The sequence below is a fragment of the Tinamus guttatus genome, unplaced genomic scaffold (genome assembly GCF_059628265.1).
Source record: "Tinamus guttatus ecotype Peru unplaced genomic scaffold, ASM5962826v1 Tinamus_guttatus_pri_ptg000197l, whole genome shotgun sequence".
NCBI lineage: Eukaryota > Metazoa > Chordata > Aves > Tinamiformes > Tinamidae > Tinamus > Tinamus guttatus.
The window spans coordinates 2,295,463-2,321,649 of NW_028288731.1; the positions used below are offsets into that span (position 1 = coordinate 2,295,463).

Below are 26,187 nucleotides of genomic sequence, written 5' to 3' on the forward strand. Positions count from 1 at the left end.
GTAAATACATATCTCTTGAATGAAATTCTGCTCGGAGTTGCCTGTAGTTCTTGAAGCTCATAGTGCAAACCCAGGAGTCCAACCCAGGAGCTTGTCTTTGGAATATATGTAATTTCATCTCTCTTCCTAACCCAGTCCTCTTTTGGCATCTTGAGGACTGCACTGCTTAGCAGTGGTGGAAAGTTTGAGCAGCACATGCATAATATAAAGGTTGTTGAGTTTTCGATGCATGTAGAAATCTAAGACAGTAGAGAACAAGAAGTATCCAAAGAGAGCTGTTCTCAGGTTAGTTCAGAAATTAGGGAATATCCTGGCTCCATCAGGCACTTAGGCAGGGTACTATGCAGGGGTTTTCAATATGGCTTAAGGTACTTCAGGCTGCATTTTTCAAAACAGACAGGATTTGAATCCGCAAAACTATCTGATACCTGCAACTCCCCTGGAATTACTACCAGCAATTGAGGTGGATATTTTGAAGGATTTGGTTTTCAGTTATCAATTCTCTGTTATTCTTACACGTCAATATGAAGACTACTGACGTTGTCACAAATGTTACCTTGAAAGAAATCAGTAGTCCTGCAACATGTGTTTGAAGTTCTTTACAAGCTCTAGTGGCTTTATTCCTTCTGTATTGGCTACTTCTTCAGTAAAACAGAGTGAAGGAGATAAGACCTGCTTGGTTTAGCCTCCCTGGCAAACAAGAGTGTCTATTTGGGAAGCAGCTGATAGAATCTTCCATTAGAGGAAGCTAACACTGAGATAAACTAGTTGCTCTTGGGGAGCACCCATACCGCTTGCTTGTTTTGCAGAAAATGTTAGAAGGGATTGAGAACTGTTGTTTCTAATGAACATTTCTTGGAGAATGAAGAACTAAAGAAGCCTCCTGGCATAATTACAAATAGTATCTACCGCTTTGGTTGTGGTCTGTGTTAAAGACACATTAGTGCAGAGTTACCTGCAACCCACAGGTCAGTGATCCTGCAGGTCTGTTGAACAGCTCTTTATAATCTGAGCCACAGGGGACTAGCAGATTAGTTAAAAACTGTGTATACTAGTAACTCAGTAACGAGTTGATATCTGAATGAGTAAGCAAGACACAGAACTGTTACAGGCATTGCTACTGTCACTGTCTTGGGGATGGGAAGCAGGAACTCAGAGCAGATTAAGAAGAAACTCTTGCCATGTGCAACACCCAGTCTCCTCTGATCAAGACCAGATGTTTTCCATGATAGTTGCACCTGTTTTCCTGGGCTCTTTATTTCATCTTTTCTCTACGTTTTCCAGCATGCTTTGCTTCCTTGACAGTTAAGTGGTTTCTTTCTTGTCTATGATCTGTCCCCAGGCTGGATGATTGATGCCGACAGTCGGCCTAAATTCAAGGAGCTGGCAGCTGAATTTTCTAGAATGGCACGGGACCCTCAAAGATACCTGGTTATTCAGGTAAGCAACTCTACAACATAGGGAAAAAACGAAATCTGTTCAGCCTGTATATGAGCACATTACATGGCCTTGCTTTGCAGGCTGCTGAATATTTGCATCCTGTAGTGACATTAGGGATGAGGTGTGTCCAGCAGTGAACCTGCTTTAGACCATGGGCCTTCTCGGTCTGCCGTTGCTTGGGCTAGTCAAAGGGGAATGTCCTGAAGAAACTCTTCCCTGTGCTGCCAAAGTCACAAGAAGGGATTTTGCAAAATCAGAACTTGGAAGTTTCTCAGAAAACAGGGAGTCAAGTGACACTGATGCTTTTCCTTACTGCTTCATCCTATATTCTCCTTACACAATGTGTAGGCTCAATAGAGCCAGCAGTGCTTCACAGTCTCTGTAGTAGCTACTCACAGCATCACTGTGGCACTCTGGAAATGCTAGTAGAGCAAGAGCTGTGGTTGACCTCCAGCTGAAGCTGTGTGTACCCTGAGCACAGGCTTCCCTGCAGATTGTTTTCTTTGGCTCCTACATTCCGCAGTAGCCTGGAGCTGTTTGTGTAGGCACAGGGAGTTTCATTGTTAATACTTTGCTGCTGATAACAACCACCAAAAAAACCTAAGAGTTTAGAGTTTTGGCATTGTTTCTCAAAATGTGGCTTCTGTCAGATTCTCTCCCATTGGAAAAAAAAAAGAAATGAGGAGAATTTTCTCACTTAGCCCCTTCCTTTCACCCCAAAAGTTTTCATTCGAAGAATATAATATTGTAATACTTGACTCCTTTGGGAAAGACAAGTCATGCTGCTAAGCCCCAGAGCTGTAACTGAAACTAAAGCCACACAAATTGGATCCATCACTTGGTAAGGTCCGTAGATGATGCCGGTATGCGAGCGCTGATGTGGAAGCACCAGAGACCAAAGCACGGAATTAGTTTGAGGCTGATACTGTTTTGCTACATCTGCCCCACATCATGGAGCACGAGGCAGAGAGAGGCCCAGCTGCTCCTCAGCTTCACGTCATAGCTGAAGCGCCTCCAAGTATAGTTGCTGCTGATTGTGTGTGTCCTGACTGCTTCTAGTACTTGCACTGGGCACATGCTATATATATATGTGCATATATGTGTGTGTGTATAGTATATGTGTGTGTATTTTCAGCGTATATATGTATATTTGGTACATGGCATGACAGTTCTTAGGATTTATATTGTTCTGTGGGATGCCATTCTTTCCGCATACAGTTAAGTTTAGCATCATTTCTGCAGGCTGTTAGGTGTTGGAGGCATTGGCTGCCTTTTCTCATGTTTTCTGGTACTAAGCAAAGTGCAGTCCTGACTTGCACTGCCACCTTGCAGGTGCTTTTTAAAGAAAAATATTAATCCTTGTTGTTGTTTATTGTTATCTGGTTTGATTTGTATCGCTTTCAGCACTTCTGTGTTCTGCAGAGACTTCCATACAGATGAGAGAGAAATTTAGCCCCTGAGTCCCTAAAAACACAAATGAAAACAAAGCAAATTCCCAGACCCAGCAACTTCCATGTTTTTTTCCCCCTCCGCAAGCCTGAATAACTGAGATATTTCACAAAATATATCAGGCCATGACAGAACTGGGGTCAGAAACTAAGCTTGTGTGGGAAAAAGGGGGAAGGAAGAATAAAAGCTCAATCACAAGAATGCCAAAAAATGACTTTGCTTGATTTATGCAGTTATTCCCTTTCTGTCATCATATTCCTAGTAAAAAAAAAATCAAAACAAATGATGTGAATGTGCTGCCTTAGAACAATCAAAGGCAGCATGTGAGGTCCCCACAGCCTGCCTGCCAGGACATGAAGAAGCCTGGAGCTCTCAGTTGGGAAATTAATCCATCTTCTTGCTGTTTTCTTCTCTCTACATAACCTACTTAGGGAGACGATCGTATGAAGCTTCCAAGTCCAAATGACAGCAAGTTCTTCCAAAACCTTCTTGATGAAGAAGACCTGGAAGATATGATGGATGCTGAAGAGTATCTTGTTCCTCAAGCCTTCAACATTCCTCCTCCCATCTACACTTCTAGGACAAGAATTGATTCCAACAGGGTAAGAGCGAGTTCTGATAGAAAATACTGGTTATTACAAAAGCACAGGGAGCAGTTTACCTGCACTAATCAAACACAGGCCCAAGCTGCCTCGGTCTGTACAGGCAGCCGTTGTAAGAAGGGTGACAATGTCCCTGGATTCCCTGTTTGTTGTGTTTTAGTGAATTACTAATTTATGGGTCAGCCTTGGGCGAGCAGAGGCTGGGCTTGACCTGCATCTCCGGAGTGCACAGCTGATGCTCTCAAGTCAGGCCGTGTTGCTCGCGATCATGCACCATCATGGCCAGAGAGCACACAGCTCTGATTCTCCTGTCCCTGCAATGCAGTTATCTGGACAGGGTTGGCATTGATGCAGCTGAGGCAGCTGCAATGTATAGATAATGCTGCTTTTGTGCCTCGAGCCAGATCTCAGACCCTTCACCCACTTACATGCAATGCTTTCGTGGCCTTCCTTCACAAGCATGTGTTTGGGTTGAGCACATCACGGTTTTTAGCATGTTTATCTTTACACCATCCCTGTCACGGAAGAAAATGCCATTCATTTTATAGGGGAAACTGATGCACAGACAGGGTTTATGTGGAGTTCAGCCCATGTAACCCCAACCAGCCAAATGATAGGGATATAATCTAAGCTCTTCTTCAGGGCCTGTTGCTGCTCGTGGCTTTGTTCTCCTGGCAGAGTAGAGGCCACCCTTTCTGCAAAAGGGAGATTTGGTGAAATGGCATTATGTGGATGAGCACGTGCAAAACAGTGTCACGTGCATTTATTATGTGGGGACTTCGAGTTCAGGTTGGTTTGTTTGTTTTTTCTTCCATACACTCGTTTGAGTAGAAAGTCATGTTTTGAAGTACAGTCAGTCTTATTCAGATTTTCATGTTTATTCCTGTTGGTTTAGAAATCTTTGGGATGTTTATTTTTAATCTAAGTAGTTCCAAATTCACACCCTAGGCTGAACTGAGTGCACCGGGAGGGGCCAGGGATAAGGTAAGTGAAGTTTAGCTATTGAGCTGAAATCCTGCTCCCAGCACTTCTGTAGTGTCCATAGCTTGTAAATAATCCAGATAAACAGTGGCCTGAAGCTTGAACCCATGGGTGCCTCTGACTTTGAGCCCCCTTTTTCAGGGAAGACAAGCACAGTGAAGTGAGGAGTCCCATGCAAGGGAATCATGACAAGATCAGTGTTCTTTGATGCTGGGATTCCAGTGGGATTAGAAATCTTTGGAGAAGGTCTGTGGTCTCCCTGGTTGAGCGGGATTCACCTAACCTTATTCCTGTGCCGCTGGAAACCAGCACGATGGTGAATTAGGATGTAGCCTTTTCCCTATCCCTTCCAGTGCTCTGCATTCCCCAGCCTTCAAGGGAGGAATAATGCATTATTGACCAACAAGCCACAAGAGTTAATTTTTAGTGTCGATGCTAATATGAAATAAGTTAATTTTACTCCTAGCTGTCTCTGGAGAGGTTCTGTTTTCTTTGCTGCCAGCTTCTGAGAGAAGAGCGAACCAGCAAGAACTGCCTTTGAAGCTGCTCATGTTCACACTGGTGTAAAGCAGTGTAACCCCATGTCACACAGTGGAGGTGAACCACTTACACCAACATAGCAGGGAGAGAGCAGAATCAGACCCCTAAGGTTTGCTAGATTCATCTCAGATCCCGAGTTACGACAGAAACTCTGGGGCAAATTTGAAGGAGAAGGTTTAATGGGAAAACACACCTGCCTTCTCACCAGCTCCATTTGCCCTCTGTATTCCGAGATGGCTGAGCAGGGAACTCAGCTGGAGCTCAGGGCATTCATTCCAACAAAAATCCTAGAGTAAATATTCTGAAAGAGTTATTTAAAATGTGCTGTTTGGGCAGCCAACACAGTCGCTGGGATATTCATGGAAAGCAAACAGAAGCTTTTTTACTGTTAGCATGTGAAAATTTGGGTGACTTTCGAGCTTTTTCCCTGCTGGAACTCCCCGGTGGCGGTGCTGGTGGGCACACGAGGCGCAGGGGAGCCGGGCCCCTCGGATTTGCCCGCGGAGCGGCTCCGTGGCGCTCCGGCCGCGCCGTCTCCTCAGCGCGGCGCGCGGTTCCCGCCTTGGCGCCAGGCCCTGCGCTCGTGCCGCTGGGAGCTCTGCGCTCCAATTCGTGACAGCAGCGACTCCTTCCAGTCGCTCCCTGCTGATGGGAGCGTTCCTCTGCCAGCGTAGGGCAATCTAGCACTTAAACAAATCTGGGATTACTCCTTGCCTAAAGTTTTCAGGCTCTGTGTCAAGTCTTCTGTGCCAGGTTACCTCAGAGAGGGCCGTTGGGACACAGGAGCTTGTACGCGGCTCTGAGCCCCATATTTTTGGATCTCTTCTGTCTTTATGGTGTTTTTCTAATTATTGCAGGAGCATCTTTACAGAGGGGTCATTTTTAAGAGCAGTGAAGGAGATGAGTAGAGAAGTTGCTGATGAACATCTAGCTGACTTGTAATAGCAGCTCTGGGAGTCATTGGAGACCGACTCCTCTCTCATGGCAGGATTAGTAACACTTAGAACTTTGAGGCTTGTCCATTGCCTCCGATTATCTTAAGTTTATTGTTTTTCTCTTAAGCTAAGCTGAGTTTTTCCATTGCAGCAGCACTCCTCAGTTGCAATTCCATCCCGTCGTTTTTTTTTCCAGCTTTTATATTCTGTTGTCTAGAAATACGGAGTTTCAGAAGCTCTGTGCTTCCGAGAGATAAGCTGAATCCTCAGCAGTGTGTCCATGAGCGCAGGACTTCAGCCAGTGCTCAAATGTCCTACATCCAGAGCCATTAGGTGATTCATTCCAGTATTTGTAACGAGCATGGCCTTGTGTGCGCTGAGATAATACTCATACAGCAAGCACTCTGTGTACCCCATGATGCTTTTTGCTCTAAATCCTTGCCTAATTCGCCCTGAAAACTGTCTCTGCTGTTTATTACTCATCGATGCTGTTCCTGTCATTTTATTCTGTACCCTATATATTATTGAAACAGCTGCCAGCTCTGCAGTTGAAGTTTTTAGGAAAGGGATCTAAAGCATATGTCCAGGGAGATGGTGCTGATGAGCTGATGCAGGATCTGCTACCGCAGAGGCCAGATTTTAGTTGCCTGCGTGGGTTCTGGTATCCCATCCGGAGTGCTCTGGTGCAGGAGGAGGCCTGGAAATACTTTGTGGCTGATATCTGTGTGTCTGTACGTGAGACAGTCATCCCAGAGGGAAGCTGGGCAAGACGTTATGTCTATGATTACTTTGCTCTGATTTCTACATTTAGAAAGTAGGTTTTTTGAAATCATAAAAATTCCAAAGGAGAAGGTGATAAGTGGGTTTCAGATCCATTTCAGAGGGATGTGGCAGCTTTCCTTCCATAGTTCATCACGGACAGCAGGTACTGTTTGCCCCGTGTGATTGCTGCCAGATTCAGGTGACTTCAGTAGGTGACTCCAGCAGTAGAAGATCAGCTCTGATGTCTGTACGGCCTCCTCTTTATCTGGGTCAGTTGTGTTGTTGTCACCTCTCTGCTTCTGCAATATCTTCCCGAAACTTATATGACTAAAACTGTCCTTAAATTTGATGCTTATTATTGCAGTCTGCAAGTCCTTTTTGTTTTTTTTTTTATCTTGCAGTCCCATTTCATTAACACTCTCTCCTTCTAATGAAAAGGTGATCAAAAATTATCTGCAAACCTTAGTAGTCATTTTTTCGCCTTCCTGCTAGTCCCCATTGCTTCCTTATGCAAGTGCTGCAATGAAACCTCCCATGCCAGAACAGATGAAGTTGTAAGTTAATTAGACATTGTATCAAAGGGCTTGATAACGTTTCAGAAAATTATGCTGACAGCATCTCCCCGTTAGCTCCTTTGCTTCTTCAAAAACTGCTTGACTAGTTAGGAACACTCAAACTTTTTATGAGTCTCTTCTCCGTGCCTTTCATTAAATGATAGTATTTTGTGGATTTTCCTAGATGAGGCCCATTAAGAGACTAGCAGATAGTACAACTGCTATAGTCAATTCTGGACTTTCTCCAAGTCCCCTTTGAGGGTTTTAAATCCTCCTTTTCTGCTTCTGTAGGTTTTAGTGACATATTGGGGGTGGGAGTTTCCTATCCTCTCTGCTCTGTGTTTTGTATCAAGAAAGTTTTGAGTAGCTGTTAGTGCTTGCCCAGTGTCTAGCCAAAATCCCAAATGTTCTACCTACTAATGCTCTTCTCCTAAGAAATGCTCCAGAAGGTGAGTCTGCTTCTATGCTTTGTTGGAAAAACAGATAGCACCAAGATGCTTTTTGTTCATGGAAAGCAGGAAGAGATCCCAGACTGGTACTTGCTGGGCTAATTTCATTGCTCTGGGCATACAAAGTAGAAAGAATAAAAAATACACATAAAAATACACTGTAAAATGCATTAGATAGAAAAAAAAATCAATTCTAATAATTTACATGAAAAGGAGAGCCTCTCAAAAATACATATATTTAGCGTATGGGTATTGAAATACCTTTTTCAAATGTGCTAAGTTTGCCAGAGGAAAAAAGAAGAAAATTCATGTGTAGGACTCAAACAGAATATATGATTTTCAGCTCTTGACAGAGTGGTCTTTGAAAGTGCTTTATGGCAATTAGTCTCATGCTTTATAAGGGGCCGACTGAAATCAGTGGTGTTTCTCAAGCCCTTCTCAGCCTGAATAAGATTATCAGGACCAGCTTGCTAAATTGCCTCATGCTATTGCTGGTGAAGTGCCTTAAAACAAGATTTTTTTTTAGCATGGTAGCTGTTTTCCATCACATTCAAGCTCCTGAATCCAGGCAAATGGATTTAATGAGCCTTTCTGAAAGTTTTTTTTTATGGCATTTTGCTTTGAACATATCCTTTCTACAGATAAAAGATGTATTTAAAAACAAATCAGCAGGTCACAGGACTCCCTGGCAGGACCTACTACAAGTGCTCCCTGCAAAGAAGAGGGATCGGTGGAAGGGCTGCGTGTTGCTTCGTACCCTGACATATGACACATAAATTTATCAAGCTTTAGTACAAACTGGTTTAAAATCAAGCAGCATCTGTTTAATCCATGAATAGCTGCTGGCTGTGTTAACAGTCAAGAGAGCTCACAGCTGATCCACTTTCTTTTCTCTCCTGAAAAGAAGAAAGTCAATAGATATAAAGAAAGTAAGTAATAAATATTTCCACGCTGCACTGATGAGGCATTCTTGGAAAAAAAGCAAGCTAAACAACTCTGCATAATTCAGTAGATGGAAGAAATGGCCTTAGAGTCAGGAAATAATTTTGAGAGCAGAGCGGGGGGAAGTTTTTCCTTGAGTGACTGGTTGCAAAACAGAAGCTGCTAGCGAAAAAACATCACTTTCCATGGAGTCGGTTTTCATGATTTTATTAAAATAAAAAGCCCACCTGGAAATGCAAGGGCTAAGTTTGCTGCTGTTAATCCTGCCCTGCTACATGTCATGGGTGGTGGCCAGGGGGTGTCGGGAGGGACAGAAAACGTGGTCGAAGCTATGAAAAGACTGTGGTGGGGAGTAGTGGGAGGGAGCCCAGCTGAAGTTTAGATGTAGAATGTTAGAAAATGATCATTTTATCCAAATCAGCTGGATGGTTATTTCTTTGAGAGTCTTATTGCCACCAGAAGCCCAGCCCTGCACAAAATCAACTCAGCATTTCATCAAGAAGCCTATTCTTTGCTAGAAAAGACCAAGAGTGCCCAATTACGGGTTTCTTTTCCCTCTTGCATAATAAAATGGGGAGATTATCATCAAGTTTCTATTCAGATTTGGGGGAAGGCTTTTTTATTTTATTTTTAAAACCCATCTTTGTCTGTAAGAGCTCCCTGTTCAGGCCAGCACGCTGTAATGATTACTGCTGTAAAGTCTTCACTGGAGATGTGCTCTATTTCATTCTCAATGAGGGCTGATGGCATTTTGAGAGGCTCAGAATATCCTTTGATTACTGCAGAAAGCCGAGCGGGGAGGCTGGCGATGTGGCGCGTGGCGCCCAAGGGGGCTGCAGCTCCCACTGCTGCTCATCAACTTTCTTTTGTGCCTTTTCTATTTTTTCTTTTTATTTTTTTATTTTTTATTTTTTGGTGTGCCTGCTGGGTTGCAATCACAGACCGCAACCACGCTCAGTTGTGGTCTGAGGGACAGCCTGTTTGCCACCTTTCTGAGGGGTGGAAGGGCAGCGTCTTCACAGATCTGCAGGACTGGGGTCTCCAGGAAGGGTTTTTAACCCACCGCAGCAGGAACCAGGTTTAATTCTCAGGCCAGGGGCTGCGGCCGTGCATTTCACCTGCCTTTCTGTGTCCCTGTGCTCGAAGACGGGCTTCTGGGGTCTCCTAACAGGTTGTTGGCATCACACGTTGGAGAATCTTTGATTCTCCTGTGTATGTTTAGAGCAGGTTGTGGCTGCTTGTTCAAGAGAAAGTACAGGAGATTCACCCAAAATTGTGGTATAAATGAGTGCTGGCTGGACCCAGGTCGTGGGTGATGTGCCTCTACCCACTTGGAACTAGCAGGAATGGCTTAAACCCACCCTCCTCCAAGGACACTCGAACTGAGTCGACACTCAGGCTGCCTGAAAATATTGCCTTTTCTTCCTGACACCAATGGGCTGAAAAAACCTTCTATGCAGAAAAGACTCACTCATTGTTTCCTTTGTTATTTCCTTTATTATTTATTTTTCTGCTCACTGATTTAAAGTGTCTTGTAGACCGTGCCCTGGTTTTGCAAGGAGCAATCATCAGAGACTGGAGCAAGTGCTTTGCCTCGCACAGGCGGGTGCTCCCAGTCCTTCCTACGCGTGAGGTGCCTCAGCATTCGAGTTAAAATGTTTACACGTTTTCTGAGAAAGGGTAATGCTGCAAAACGGCCTGGGAGTTCATAATTTCTAATCAAGATTCATTGATCCCCAAAGCAGCTTTACAGCCGCTGAGCTGCGGACATTGTAAATTGCTGCAAAACTACTGTCCGCAACCTGTGTATATTATTCCTACCTTTTATTTTTGTTGTTGAATAACAGGCTTCCCTCTGGCTGCAGAAATTTATGTCCTTCTTTGCCACATTAGCTCCACCGGGCCATATTTCTGCCTGTGTGCCTGAAATAGCCGACTTGGGGGCTGCCAGGACACGAGGGCTCAGCTGTGCCCTGCACCCTGTGCCCAGCTTGGCAGTGGCACCTCTCATGGATGTTCTCTAGGGCCAGACACAGAAAAGCTGATCAGAGAGTCGTCACCTGCCTGGGGACAAGCTCGGAGGCCACAGTGGCCCCATAGACATGGAACAAGCTCCAGCACATAATCCCCATAGACGTGGGACAAGCTCCAGCATATAATCCACAGGACACATGAGGCTCAAGTAACGGGACACGGCAGAGACACATTCACCCCATCGCATAGATATGAGCGGCAGGGCCCAGCATGGCTTTGATTTCATTACTGCCTAACATGTAGCCAGAAGGGTATTATGTCCCTGCTGTAAAAAAAAAAAGGAATATGTTTACCTTTGGGAGACTTTAGAGGCAAGGAATTGGAAAGTGAAATTCATGAATAGTGAAATTCATGAAGCCAATATTCACAAAGGCGTTATTTACCTCTGTTTTATCAAGGCTCATTTTACACCAGCGTCAGCTGTTACAGTAGCTGATATGTCACTGGTTTTTAATAGCAAAGTCCCTTTAAAGTGGCTTATGGGGACATTTTCTTGAGTTTGGGGTGGTTTTTTTGTTCAGGGGCGTTTGCTGTTTTTATTTTTCTCCCTGATGTCATGTTTATGCATGAAATTCAATCTTATAGTATGAAGAACGAAATCTTGAGCAATTATGGTGTAGGAGCGCTCATGGGCAGTTAAAAATGCTGGGTGCCTCCTGGATGATGCTTATAATCCAGATACAGATGGATGTGAGCAGTGTAAGGCCAACGGATGCAATGTACATTACAGTTGCAAAGAGTGATCAATGATTCTTTTTTTCCCCTTTTTTAGATGTGCAAGTTGAGGCTTTTAAAAGAGGCTTCTGTAGTGAAGCCTTTGAGCAACCAGCTCACATGCTGCAGAAGTGAAGCTGCTTTTGTCATCACAAAGTTAAGCGACAAACAAACTTGGATCACACACACAAATTAAGCTGTTTTCTATTTGCCAAGATCCAAGCATATTTTCTGCCCACATTGTGCTTCATTTACTGACCAGCAGAAGCTGGCTGGGGCTGGCAGTGCTAAAACTTCCTTGGAAGCTACGCAGCGATGACATCATGTTGCAATTAGCAGGCAAATTAAAGACATTTAAACAACTGTATCCCATTTTCAGCCCCACTGGCTGGCACCACAGCTGTTTTCTTTGCCTCCTTTTTTGGAGCAGAGGCCACAGAGTACTAACTCCTGGGGGAAAAAAAGCCTGCAGAGAGAAGTGGTTTTGGGAAGAGGCGAGCTGTAAAGGTCTGTGTTGAGCGTGTTACAGGGCAGCTATGTTTAGTACGGAGCTAAATGGGAGGCATGAAGAAAATACCATTGCTGTGATCCTAGTTGGCAGGTCACTGTCTGGCAAGGGTCTTTTCGGCAAAAATAGCAGTAAACACAGGAATGTTGGTCCATTCTCTCCTGATAACTTGGGACAGGGCTATTCTAAGAGCGCCTGTTATTATGTTGTTACAGTTGCTTAGTATGTATTTCAGTACTGGAATTGCAGACAAGAATATCTAAATACAGGGTGGTGGGTTTGTTTTTTATGGGAGGAGGGTGGCGCGAAGTATGTCCATGGATAGATAATATGGCCGTCTAAAAATGGTATTTTTTGTAAGGTGCTAATCCTGTAAAATACCTACAAGGGGAGTTGCCTAGCCCTATTTAGTAAAGTTAAGCCCATTGGCAAACAGTTTGCTTTTCCAAGTTATCTAAATTCATTCTGGGCTCTGAACTAAAAGCAGAGCTAGACAGCCCTTCCCATATTCATCCAGAAGCCAAGAGCGGTAGTTCATGCGACTGCTTCTGTGAAAATAAAAAGACATACTTTAAAAGTGAGCAGCTGTCCACAGTGTAGTATTGAATGGGAAAGGAGTAATTGTGTTCAGTTGTTGAATTTCTGTGGAGAGCATGTACATCTCATCTGAACAGCAAGGACCGAAGCTGGGGAGCTGCAGGATTCCCCATCCTGCTTTGGATGTTACTGGTAATGTTACTGTTACTGGATGTCACTGTTAACAGTGGCATTGCTCTTTTGTCACCAGTTCCTACTTCTTCTATTGCTCTTGTTGGTAATCATCGGTTTGCCTGAGCCCTCATCACTCTCTAGGGACTCTAGCTTCAGTCTTCAGTCCCTTCCCTTCTGCATCTGATGGAGCAGACAGAGTTTCCCTGAATTCAAATTTGGAGGGCAAGGAGGAGGCAGAGCAGAAGTCCTCTGCAGTGGAGCCTTTCTTAGCCCTCAGCATCCATCAGTCTTGCAGTTACCTGGTTCTCAGGTGTAACCTGCTTCATTAGAAGTTGCAGCAGAGAAGGGACCCGGGGCCAGGGGCGATGCTGCCCCCCGTGTCCTTCCCGACTCCAGGTTCCCCAGGGAGGAGCAGCTGCTGAGCGAGTCCTGTCCACGCTGGGCTGGTAGGGACAGTTCAGCTGACCAAGTTTTCCTCTGCAGTTTTGCAACCTGAAGGCTTTTTCAGAAGGTCATAACGTAGCTGAATATGGATGACTTTTCACAGGCATGCAGAAACATTTATCCGTTACAACGGCTCACACACCAAATTTCCACTTGGGAAACACAAGGTGTTAGATTGGAGCAACAAAATGGCTACAGGGATATTTCTAATATAAGCAAATCAGCATATTTTTGATCACCAGAGAGGTGTTCATTCAGGCAACCAAAATGCATTTAAAATAAATTTGTGCCTTTTCCTAAAGGTTTTTTGCCTGAAGCAGGTATCTAACTTAAACCATTTCAACCGAAAACTGCTCCTGCTTGATAAAACTGCATGCAAGTGGATATGCAAGTTTTTATGAGGAGAGATATTAGGCAGTCACCATCTTCTTGGTCTTTTGGCAATACATTTATGAAGGAAAGCTTGACTATAGTACATCCTGCTCTTGCTCTAGGAGGACGTGTGTCTGTCTTTCCTCGCAGTTTGATAGGGATGGATGTATTTCTGCAGTGGATTTTGGATGAGTAAGGTATCTTCCTAAGCAGAGCTTTCTTAGGACGGTTGGATTTCTGTCCTGAGACACAGTTTTTTCTCTACACATTTGTCTCAAGCTTAGAACTTTTTTTTACCTTGACTTCTCGCAAAATAGGAGTAAGGTGAAAACAATGAAAATCCTGAAATAACATGAGAACTAAAGGAAACATGAAGAGCTGATTTTTAAATTCAGAAAATAGACATTTTTGCATTAAAACAAGAAAAAAAAAAACTTCTGAAAAATAAAGGGTTGTTTCATTTGGATCTTCCTCCCCAAATCATTGATTCCTCTACTACGGACCTGTTGGTTTTGACCAGCAGTAACAGGTATAAACACGGCTTCCTGCGGATTGTGAGCATGAGTGTGTCTGTCCTTTCCACACAGACACCTTCCCCAAAATCAGCCACCAGGGCTGTATAGGACTTGGAGCTGTCAGCAGGCGTTACCCTTGTCCCTACCGACCCAGAGGAGACCTCTAACCCTCTGTAAGGCAAGAGGCACAGACAGCTTCTTGGCTAGACTCATGCCAGGATTGAGTTCCTTCAGTTTGGGATCTTGTTAGGAAAGCTAATTGTCGTGCATGTTTCTCCCCATTAGCTCAAACAGCTCGTGTGACGTCTTTCATTCATGTGACCTCTTACTATGTATCCATCAATCCATTTTTCTTTCCTATTAGAGTGAAATTGGACACAGCCCTCCTCCTGCCTACACCCCTATGTTAGGAGTAAGTATTTCACCCTCAACCTTCATCCTTAGGTTTTCTGCCTTCCTTCTCTATGTACGTACTGTTTCCAACCCTGTCTTCCTACATAAGTGGCCCCAAAGCCAGCAGTGAACACAGGATGTACGTAAGCAATCCAACAGTCAGGGAGCTGTAAAGTCAGCTGGAATTCATGTGCAGGCTCTATGGACCCACACCTAAACTGTCTGCCAACATTTTCTTGAAAAAGCATTCAGGTAATGGGTGCGGATGAGTGGCCGTTTTTCCTTCCTGTTACAGGTTCTGATGTGGAAATTTCTTTGCGTGTCCTTGTTGACATGCAAAAGGGTAGGTTGAGTCAGGGCACTGAGCTGAGGTACCTGCAAGCAGGCGCTTTGCCAGCCTAGGGTGCTCTTAACGGACTCGCAGCGAGTCTGGATGGCCGTGTGATTGGTGCTGTGGGAACCCCTGAAAATAGGCCCCCCAGGACTAAACGGAGACCAGATGGCAACAGAGGTAACAGAGCAGAGGTAACAGCACAGGGAAGACATGGCAGGAGGCCGCAGAAGCTGCAGCCGTGACTTGCTGTTGAATCCCCTGGTGGCCTCCTTTCTCACACATGCCTCTCCTCTCTCGCAGAACCAGTTCGTGTACCGGGACGGGGGCTACGCGGCGGAGCAGGCCGTGCCGCTGCCGTTCCGCGCCGCGGGCTGCGCGCTGCCGGAGGGCCCCGCCGCGCCGGGCGCCGCCGCGGAGCTCTTCGAGGACGCGTGCTGCAACGGCACGCTGCGGAAAGCGGCGGCCGCGCGCGCCCAGGAGGACAGCAGCACCCAGCGGTACAGCGCGGACCCCACCGTCTTCGTGCCCGAGCGGGGCGGCCGCGGCGAGCTCGACGAGGACGGCTACATGACGCCCATGCGAGACAAACCCAAAACAGGTAAAGCTCTGTCTGTCCAGGGACGCTCCTCCTCTAGTCTGACAGCGTTCGCCCTCAGCTCAGATGCTTTTCAGCAACAAAATGGCTTCATCGACCAACTCGGCGAGAGTGACGCGTTCTGACTTGGTTGATATTTCTTTGTGATGGGATTCATTTTTCTTCACTTAATTTTTCTGTTTAAAAAGTCCAGATGCCCCTGGTTGTCAAGTTTGTTTCTCTTTTTCCCCTCTTTATACTCTGGTTCTGGGAAGGAACAAAAGAGAGGAATGAGAAAACAAAAACCTAGTTTATGCGAACACAAGTATTCGTAATTTTCAAGCAAAGGATCCTGCTTTGACCAGCTGTAGTCTTTGCTTTATTTTGTTTATTGATTTTTTTTTTTGTTTTCATGGTATCGTGCTTGGTAAACGTCATGTTGAACGAACGTGTCACAGAACCAATACACAAAGCTTTTTATACCCTCAAGAAGTCTAGGGCTGAAGGTGCAAGACGTGCTTCAGAAAGAGCGTCACTGCAAGGCGAAGCTTCCCTAAATACGTGCCAGCTTAGGGCGCTACATTTCCTAGTTTCCTTCATGGCTTTTTTTTATATATTTTCTTTTTAAATAGCAACAGCAGTCGTTCTGATGTAATGGGACGTGTCATTAGTCAGTTGTTTTCAAACCTTCTCTATGGCTTCAAAGGAAATAAACTACTGTAAATACAAAGGTAGCATGTTCTGCGTGCTCCCTGTGCTCTTGTGCTGTTTCACCTTTCAGATTCAAGAATTTGAGCACCATTTTGATTTCAAACCCGTGCAAAATCTTTCCCTATTCAGCAGATTTCTTACACAAATGTTTAGTTTCAACCATGGGTGCAAAAGATTCTCATTAAGCCAGACCTGAATGTTTGCATTTAGTGGTTTTGGCTCCTTCCAGGGGAAAAGCAGAGTTGAAGGTTGTATTTTGCAATGTGACAGTGTTTTACAGGGAGCCGCACAGGCCCCGCAAGTCCATTGCCCCCTGTCTCCTTAGGCTGGAGGGCCCTCCGTGGAGTGCCCTAGGACCTGCCACTCCGGGCCAGCCAGTCTCTTTATGCCTTTCCTCCCACCGCTGGCCCCCTTCCCCTTTCTGCACAACCTCCATATGCCTTAGAGCCTCTCTACAATTCAACTACATTTTTTTTTGTGGTGTTAATCCAGAGAAAGTCATTTAAGGCAGTTGCAACTTGCTCCAGCTCCTGGTTCAGTGCTAACTTAAGGCTCTCTCATACCCTTCCCAGGGCTCGTTTGAATCATTTTTTTCATAATGCTTCGAGGCCTTTTGTCCTTCAGGGATGGAAGGTTTTTAATCAGGCAAATTGTTCTGTTAGAAATGAAGCTGTCTTAGAAGCTAGCCCTTGGGGATGGTTTTTTGTGCAGAGAGGCTTAACCAAGATTTCTGTAGAGCTTTCTGGGTGGAAGGGCTGCAGAGCAGGGCGTTTGACGGATATGCCCAAGGTTGCACCGGGAGTCAGCAGCAGAGAGGGGAGTAGCTCTGCGTGTTCAGCCCTCCGGATCGTACTGTGAGATCAGGCAAGTCGGTGGGTTTGCCTTAGCAAGGGCTGCAGTTTTAGTTGTTTTTTTTAGCTTTGAGTGTATTTTTGGTGACTCACGTGATCTCCTGGAGTCCCAGCTCTTTGCTTTAACCTTCGCTGTCTGCTTAGGTTGTAAATCCCTCGCTTTCGCGCAGTGTGTGTTCGGTGTAGTTGGCACCTGACCTCATCTGGGAGTTCCTGCAGTAGCTGAGGAAGGAGGGACAGGTGGGCATAGCCTGAGAACAGCAGAATGGCCGTTGCTGTGTGGGTGGCTGCACTCCCTGCTTGCTGATTTATTTCTCATCCTTTCTTAGATTACCTGAACCCAGTGGAAGAGAACCCCTTCGTCTCCCGACGGAAGAATGGGGATCTCCAGGCTGTGGACAACCCCGAGTACCACAACGCTCCGAACGGGCAGCCCAAAGCGGAGGATGAGTACGTGAACGAGCCGTTGTACCTCAACACTTTTGCAAACACCCTGGAAAACGCCGAGTACCTGAAGAACAATTTGCCAGAGAAAGCCAAGAAGGCCTTTGACAACCCCGATTACTGGAATCACAGCCTTCCCCCGCGCAGCACCCTCCAGCACCCGGACTACCTGCAAGAGTACAGCACAAAATACTTTTACAAACAGAACGGGCGCATCCGGCCCGTGGTGGCAGAGAATCCCGAATACCTCTCCGAGTTCTCCCTGAAGCCTGGCACTGTGCTGCCCCCGCCGCCCTACAGACACCGGAACACCGTGGTGTAGGAATGCGCCGCAGGGAGCGGGGCGGCCACCCCTGCCAGCCGCCTCGCTCCTTCTCTCTCTCTCCCCTTCCCTTTCCTTCCCTCACGAGCTTCCTCCTCTTGCCCCCTCGCTCATTTTTGATATTTCCAAGTGAAAGGATGTCTTGGAGTCACTGGCAGATTGGGTTTGGGAACCTGGAAGGAAGGAAGGAAAGAGACTGAAAGAAGGAGAGTACAACCTGGCCTTCCTCCCTTGCCGCAGATCCGGAGGGTCCGAGAAGCCAGACGATACCAGTGAAGCCAGCGAAGACAGTGTTGCCTCCTGTCGAGCGAGTGCTCCGTGATCCAACCCCGATGCTGTCGGGGGGAGTCACACAGAGTCTGTTTCTTTCGGCAGGAACAGACAAGAGTCTGTTCAGCATTCCTGGAAATCTTGATGCAGTTTCCATTGGGGGGAAAAAAAATGGACAATTTTTATATCACGTGGATAACATAATAATTGAGATTGAGAATCCAATTCCTTTCTCTAACACTTTCTACCCCAACAACTGAAAATGGCTAACCTGGCTTTTCATAATCATTCAGATCTTCATGGTGGCCTTCCAAGAAATTATGATGTGACTCTAATATCTGGCTAACCCCTTACTCTGAGCCACACCATGATTTTGTGCCACTTCCTAACAACAGAGACTTTAGCTCAAAACATTGGTGCATGACATGACCATTTTTGTACACGTGTCAATACGACGAATACTTTGAACATACAAGTCCGTTCAGAGAAAGTTAACAAAAACACATCTCCAACATGCTCTTTTTGAAGCTACAAGGCCAAGAAACCAGAATTTGTATGCAAAAAGCTTTGCTTTCATGTTTTATACCTACTGAATATAGATATACAAAAAGACCCAAACAGATTCTTCCCTCTTTTTCTTCTTTGTGCTCATGAAAGGAGTTGGGGATGCTGCCAGGCAACACTGAGGACGAGATGGAGACTGGAGAGCTCACTGTGGTTCTCGGAGCTTGCTGGTGTTCTGTGGGGTGGTGGTGGGAAGGGTCCTGTAAACTGGAAGACAGACACTGGACTGGAGAAAACGCACATAGTGGTTCACTGGAAAGTTAGTTTGCACTTAAGCTCTGATTTTATTTGAACTGTTTTCTGGATTTTGAATGAAGCAATATGGAAGCGACCAGCAAAATACAAAATAATACTTTTAAATTTTAAAAAGTGAATTATATGTAAAGGATGACTGTGGAAATGCCAAAATGAAGCAAATCAAGTCTTTGGATCAGTGTCCAGCAGTTCTGAGAGGCCAGTGCATTGACTGTGTGAGAGGATACAGCAAGAGCAACCTGCTCCTCCTGCTGCAGCGCCGAGGCCGGCGGAGCGAGCCCCGAGAGGGATCCGAGGAGGAGAACGTCTGGCTCGGCCTTGCAGCGTGACACGGAATGCTTCTTTCCTCTACAAGGAGGATTGCTCCCGCACAGAGGATGGTGCCCCTGAGGGTTTGGAAGTCAACACGCGCATGACTCGCAGAGCTGTCAGTCAGCAATGTAAATACGTATGAGTCAGTCTCCTTGCACTTCGTTCTGCTTTCATCAACCTCGGTTTTTGCGTAGACACCCTTCCCTCACCCTCCTCCTCTTTGCCAGTAGCTTCTTGCCAGAGCTGTGGATGATTTGAGCAACCCAAGGTGTTGGGAGGGAAGGAGCGAGGGGCAGCGACGCTGCTGTCCTGCTCCTGCTGTGCCAGGAGCTGTGTGGGTAGGAGCGCTTGCACGCCTGATGCCCGCGGAAAATCTGAGGCATGAAGAACCTCCGAGGGTTTCCAGCCATCCAGGCTTTCAGAGGGTGCTGGGTGGCAGTGCTGGGCGATGCAGCGGTGTTTCAGTTTATGCACTTTAGTCCTATTCAAGCAAAGACCTGGCGGGAGAAGCAGCAGAAGCAGCCAGCGCTCTGGAAATACTGTGGGCATTCCTGCAGCGCCTGCATCCCAGAGAGGCCCAGGGAGGAGGAAGCAGCGGCTCCTCCTCCTCAGCCTGCCATATGGAGCTGGTTTTTGGCATCGGCACTGTGCCGAATTGGGAAGCCACTGGTGGCATCCCCTCCCCATCCCTCTTGCTTCTAGTGCCACGCAGCAGCGCCTGCAGTGCTCAGTGCTTGAGGGCCAGCTGGGAAACACCAGCTTTCCAGCCTTGGTGTCCATCGCGGGAAGCTTTGGGAGCAGCAGGACTCGGAGTGAGGGTCTACTGGGGCAGGACACACAGGTCGGTTTGTCCTGGGCAGGTCCTCCCAATGGGGAGGGAAAGGCACACGTTAAGTTCAACGTGTTGGTGGCAAAGGCCATTGGGACAGGGATGCACAAAAGTCCAAGCGCTGGTACCAGGAGGTGGCTGCTGAGGGAGGGTGGAGGCCCCTGTGTCTCCTCTGGTCATTAAAAACCATCCCCTTGAGTAATCAGAATAGAAATATTGTGTTCCTTAACAATTTAACTTTCTAATTCTTGAAGTATTTATTCACTTTCATTGTTGACTATGGGTATGACGTGCTCTCTTCGGTAGCGTGGAAACACGGAGATCCCTGGAAGCAGCAGGAAAGCGGCAGCTCCGGCCGTGGCACTTGGGGACTTGGAAAAGCCGGCGGGTTGGGAAGCGCCCGGCTGTCCTGAGCGGCTCAGCAAGGAGGTAGCAGGAGGAGCCCGCGGTGAGGGAGAACTCGGCATCCTGCACCGGAACACGCAGGTGTCGTTTGGTCTTAGCATTTTTGTGTGTGAGTTTCTAGTCTGAGCTGGAATCGCTATGAGATTTTTTTTTTCTTTTGCCAGAAAATAGCCCTTAGATTCCCCGCGGTGCCTGCGGGTGACCTGGGCTGTGCTGGGCCCTGCTGAGACGTTGCCTCCTTCACGCCAAGAACAGCAAAAAAAGCCCTTAGATGGGTGCGTTGTCTCTGGGAGTTTTCACCTGAGCTATTTTGACAGATTTTTGCCTCTCTGCCTCAGCGTGAGAGTGGATCCATGGCCTCAATCCCCGCAGACGGAGGGCAGAGCAGTTTGGCTGCTCTAACGCGGCCGGCACAACTCAGTGGCGAGCCTGAACTCGCGCGTTAGCGTCGGGGCTCAGAGCTGCTGTTTTGGCGAAGGGAAATGGGGCACTGGGGCGAATGTGCAGCCATCGTAAGTCAAGAGAGATGAAGGCCGGGCTTTTCTAGTGAGCAATCGCGGGTTCCTGGGGAAAAGGCGGGTATTTTTCTGCACACAAGCTGTGTTTTGGTCAGCACAAAGCAGCGGATGGAAGGGCATCAGCACAAGTGTTTTGTCAAGCTCTAGTTAATTCTGTTTCCACGGTGGTACCTGTAAACTGCTGTCAGCTTTTATGGTTTTTATATGTGGGCTCCTGTTTGTAGATGTTTTCCTTTCCCTTGCCATAGCAAGCATGATGGAAGAACAGTGAATAATTTCCAAGAGCCAATTCCTGCGTCTTTACCAGCTCTTGTCCCAAGGCACAAATGAAAGAGAACAACAGCTGAGGTTTTTTTCTTTTCCTGATCTCCTTCAGGGATATATAACTTAGAGGTTACTTATCTACCTGTGGGTTATTTCAAGTAGACGTGGATGGATGCTGCATTTGATTGATTTGCTGTGACGTGTTGACTGAAAACAGACTATTTTTATGTTGCCTTTTTTCAACTCAATGCTTCTTTTTCCTACGGAATAGCTAGGATTTTTCTTTGGTTGGTTGTTCATCTGTAGCAGGGTGTTTACAGCGTGTTTGCGGGCAGGCCATCCCTCACAGGGAGATGGGAATAAGCCATGGGAATAAATCCAGGCGCGTAGCAGCAGTGGGAGCCGCCGCCTGGGTCTGCACCAGGTACCCTGTGCTCAGCCCAGGAATCTCTGAGGAAAGAAGCGTCGTGGTTTGTACTTTTGATGGAAAAGGCATTTCCTGGTGGGAAGAGTTGTATGCAATAAGCTTCCTCCGCTCATTTCTCTGGATTAATGGGAAGCCCCTTTCTCGCCGCATCCCGCAGGGAAGCCCGTGCACATCCGCCGCGTGTCGTTTTTCCCTTAGCCATGGGCCTTGGAGCTCCGTGGTGGCAAAACAGCTCATCCGCCGTCATACACAACCCTGGATCTGGGTGCTGGTTTGGGAACGGCGTTGGGAACACCGCGGTGCTCGCGGGCCCGCGACGTGGCCGGACGGAGGACGGGCTTCCCTGCGGCGCCGTCACAGCCGCCAAGGGCGTCTCCAAAGCGGAGCCCGTCCGGCGCCGGTTGAGGTCTCTGCTGAGGAGCTGGAATCACAAGCGGGATGACAGGGAAACCAAGGGCGTTATCCTGCTCAGATAGGAAACAAGAGGAGTCAGAGCTGCCTGGGGGGTTCCAGAGAGCTTTGGTGGAGTGTGGGGGCTCCTTTAGCGCTGGGAACACGTCCTGGTCCTCCCTCCCTTGTCCCGGTACAGAAGCCATGTGCTGCAGACGGGCGAGCGGGACGCGCCGAAGCCGCCCGGCCGCGAGCCCCGCAGGGAGCAAGCACTGTCCGCGTGCAGCACGCCCCGAAGACTGACCCCTTTTGGGATAACCACAGTAACAAACTGTGAACGGTATTTTTTAAGTGTAGATATGTACGTGTTCTTTTGAAGTAAGGTACTACGACATATGTAGCATAAACTGGTCCTGCTGTTAAATGGGTCGATTATTAACTGAGCAGCTGTGCGAGGGCAGCTAACGGTGAGCGCGCCGCGTCCCGCGCGCCCGGCGCCGCGGTGCAGAACACGGCCGGGCAGCACCACGGCCATGGCCACGACGGGGGCTCTTCAGTGCGTGTCGATGCTGGGGGTCGGGGCACGCACGGTGCATCGTTCATAGCGGTTCTAATCTGGTTTTGCTTCCCCTGCATTTTTTGAAATTTCCCCCAGTTTATAATGCTGAATTTCTGCAGCAGTTGCAGCCCTGGTGGAGGGGGGGGAAAAAATCTGAAGAAAAAAAAATTTCCGTGCAAACTCCCAAAATGCAGGTATCCAAAGCACACGTTTTGGCCCGCTGGTCTCCAAGCACGCACGTATCCCCGTGCCCCGCGATGATGGGGCCGAGTCCGTCCCCGCCGCCGCCACAAGGGGAGGCAGGAGGAGCCCGCGGGCGGCGCGAGGACCGCGGGACAACAGGATGGGGGAAAATGGGCCCTTCCCGGTCCCTCGAGCGTCTCCGGGCCGTGAAACGGGGCCGTGACGGGGCAGACGCGCGTGGCCGGCGCGGCGACGTGGTGCGGTCAGGGTTAGCTGCCTTCCTGAAACAAAAACCCACAAAAACTACTGTATGTTACTTTGAAAATGTGAATAGTATTTTTATAGCTTGTTAAAGACACAGCTAGTTGCGTTTGTAAATAAGGATAATGTTGCTTTTCTTCTCCTCGTGGACACCATTCTTTGGAACATACTTGTCCGTAGGGTTGATTTGTATATAGGTAATTTGCTTGTGATTCTGCCGCTCCTCCTAGCGCCTCCGCCGCCCTCGCGCCCCGGTTTCGGTTCGGAGCCCCGTTCGGGCCTCCGTGTGACTCTGTGTTTAGCACTGTCGTGGTGTGTTCAGCCTTTCTGCACTTGCTTTCGCGTAGGGTATGCCAGTTGTGCGTGGCGTAACGTCACTTTAACCTTTCCTTTCTCATCCTTTAGCCACCGAGGATTATGCACTGTTAAAATACTGACCTGGGTTAATGTTAGGTACATAATTTAGCATAATTTCCCTTCTTTCCATGGTTTTGGGTTTCTTCTTTCTCGGTTGTTTTTCTCCTCCCTTCCTTCCCTCCCCTTCCGTCTTGTCTGGAGGCTGGGGAGAAACCTGTGGACCTTCTTCTCCGTGTGGTTTCATCCCCACCATGCGCCGTCCCGAGTCCCCGCTCCGCGCCCGGGCTAGAGCTTCCCCTGTTCGTTAGGGCAACGTAGGCTGCGACCCACCGTGCATCGACCCGCGCTCATCCCAGCTGAACGATTTGAAAACGGTTCTGCCTTTTTGTTACATGAATCTGTCAGAAATATATTTTTAATTTAATATAAATGAAATTCAATAAAATACGAAACAAATGTCGCCGCCTCCGTGTGAGCTTCCTCGCACGCATCCCAGGGAACACCTCAGCCGCAGGGAGAAACAGCAAAGGCCGCTTGGATTGGGAGGCGCCTTTGGAAGCGCCTCCATCTCCCCCATGGGAACTGTTTGCTCTGGTTTTCCCTGTCGCCCTCGCCCGGGTGACCGCAGGGACGGGGCTCTGGGGGCTCCCCCTGGCACCACCGCCTCTCCCCGGAACCGCGGGAGCACGTGGGAAGTGGTTCAGACACGAGGCCTCCTTTCTAGAAAAGATTGATCTGGCTCTGAAAGGAAGATACCTGGAGGGGGTAGCAAGAGGTAGCGGTCCATAGAGGTACCTGCATCAGGCTTTAAAGCACAGAGCAGGCGGCTAGAGCAGAATGCTGATCACACGGGGCAGCTGTGGGAAGGTGGAGCGGTTTAAAAGAAAGGCCAAAAAAACCTACATTTTTCTTTTTCTTTTTTTCTTTTTCTTTTTTTTTTCCCCAATTTTTTTGGCTCCGTGTCCAGCTGGCTCCAGTGTTTCCCTGCTCGTGCAGCCGGCGCTTCAGCCCTCCGTCCCACCACGCGCCCTCAGCAAGGCCAGGCCCGAGGGGCACGAGGGCTCCTTCAGCCTCCGCTGCTGCTTCCGCCCCTTCCTCGCATGGGCCTCCGTCTCTGAGGCTGCCGCGAGGCCGGGACGCGGGGCCAGCACCCTGCAAGGCAGACGGGGCCACAGCTTTTGGATGGGTTTTGGTGGGGTTTTCACTGCATTTTACAGCACAGAATCTTTCTTTCCAGCACGTTCCCTGGTGGCTTCTAGTAGTGAAACCACCAGCACTTTGTGGACGTGGGGGCAAAGTCCCCAGCACTGCAGAGGCTGCCCCGGCCGCCTCCACCCAAGCCCGGTGGCAGCAGCAGGAGCCAGTGAGTTTTGACCCTCTTAGTGATCCCTGTACATTTTTGCTCTCAGTGGGCACTCGCTGCTCCAAGTCACCAAGTCTCAGAGTGCCCCATCAGTAACGGCTCCTTTCGGAGGAGCAAGGTCCCTCGCACCCTTAGGGCAACATCTTCTCACACAAGGGTCCAACGTCCCATACAAACAGGAGCCTCCCCAGCCGTGACTCGTGAGCCGACACGAGCACGTTGGTCTCACCTTCCTCCGGGCACCGGCGGCCTCCTGGGGACGTCTGGGCGGGCGCCTCTCGTCGGGGCTGTCCCTGGCACGGGCTGCACCGCGTCTGCAGGGAGAGCACCAGAATCTCATCCCCCTCCTGCCCCCTCGACACTGGGAAGAGGGGGAGCCTCGAGCCCGAGGATCATCCAGCCCGAGACCCCCTCGGACTGGGAAGCACCCACTGAGCAGCCAGAGGAAAACCTGCAGCTGCTCGGAAGCAGAGAGCAGCCTATTTTCTCAGCACGGGTGTAACAGTAGAAGCCAAAGCCTGTGACACTTGTGTTAGAAGAAAGCAAAAATCTATTTTCCCCCATCCCAGCCAGCCTGAAGAGGAGGCAGAGCCGACTTCTTAACTCGATCACGGGCGCCGAGCGCGGCGCGGAGAGGGCTCTGCAGCAGCCCGGGCGCGCGCTTGCGAGGAGCCGGATCTGCTGATAGCACAGGACTTGCAAAACAAGCTCCCGCTATTCCCCTCTTGACACCGCGGTTGGTGCTGAGCAGGGCAATCATATCCGAGCGTAATTGTCTAACAATTGTTCCGCACCGAGAAAATAGTTCTGATTACAGACATTAACACGTTCAGGCATTAAGCTTCCTCACTGTAATTACCCTTGAGCTTCGTCTCACAAATGAATTAATATGCTGATCGCTTGGACTAATAGAACCAGCGAAAGGGTGATGAATTGCTTCCAAATCAGATAAAATCAAGCGTGACATCATTTAATTAATTTCAAGGCTGGGGATGGGGGGATGAGAAAGGGGGTCAGTGCGATGCTGGGAAGAAGCGTCGCTCTCTCTCCCATAGCGGTTCCTTAGGAGTGAGGAATGTGCACGCAGGGAGGATGGGGAGGACGTGCGCCACAACCAGCGCCGTCGCAGGGGCTCATCCCGCCGGCCCCGTGGCACTGTGTACCTGGTGGGGTGGCGCAGGCGGCGGCTCCCGGGAAGCCGGGCAGGTAGAGGTCCAGCAGCGCCTGCAGCTTGCGCCTCACGCGGAAATCCTGCGCAAACAGCAGCCGAGGGAGAGGGGCTCGTCAGCCCGCACGGCCAGGCCTGCAGGCCCCATAGACACAGTCCTGCCCCTATGGCCACCTAAGGTCCCATCAGCCCAACACCGGCCCCAGCAAGAACGCAAGCAGTGAGGGGGTGATGAAGGCGCTGCCTCCTCACCGGGGATGCTCAGGGCTTACATCCCACCCACGCACCGCGCTGGGGGACGTGGCCCCGCCAGCGTCTCGCAGCACGGGGCTCCTGGGGATTCGCTCTGTTGGGTGACATTCACCAAATAGTTAAGGTGAAGAGAAATGGGCCATAATCGCTCTTAGTCTTAAACATACACAGTAAAAATAAATGTTTAAGAGGCCTGGCTTTTTACGAGCACAGGGCTTGGCTTTTTGCA

General features: G+C 48.4%; 1 protein-coding gene across 1 annotated transcript in view; it reads left to right on the forward strand.

Annotated features, from left to right (window-relative positions):
- The window catches only part of ERBB4 (erb-b2 receptor tyrosine kinase 4), a 373,897-nt gene extending 356,316 nt beyond the window's left edge, over positions 1 to 17,581 (forward strand). The window contains exons 24-27 of the mRNA XM_088523696.1: positions 1,343 to 1,440; positions 3,321 to 3,491; positions 14,980 to 15,277; positions 17,145 to 17,581. Of these exons, the coding sequence (XP_088379822.1) occupies positions 1,343 to 1,440; positions 3,321 to 3,491; positions 14,980 to 15,277; positions 17,145 to 17,581 (1,004 nt within the window). The remainder of the gene's footprint in view (positions 1 to 1,342; positions 1,441 to 3,320; positions 3,492 to 14,979; positions 15,278 to 17,144) is intronic.
- The last annotated feature ends 8,606 nt before the right edge of the window (positions 17,582 to 26,187 follow it).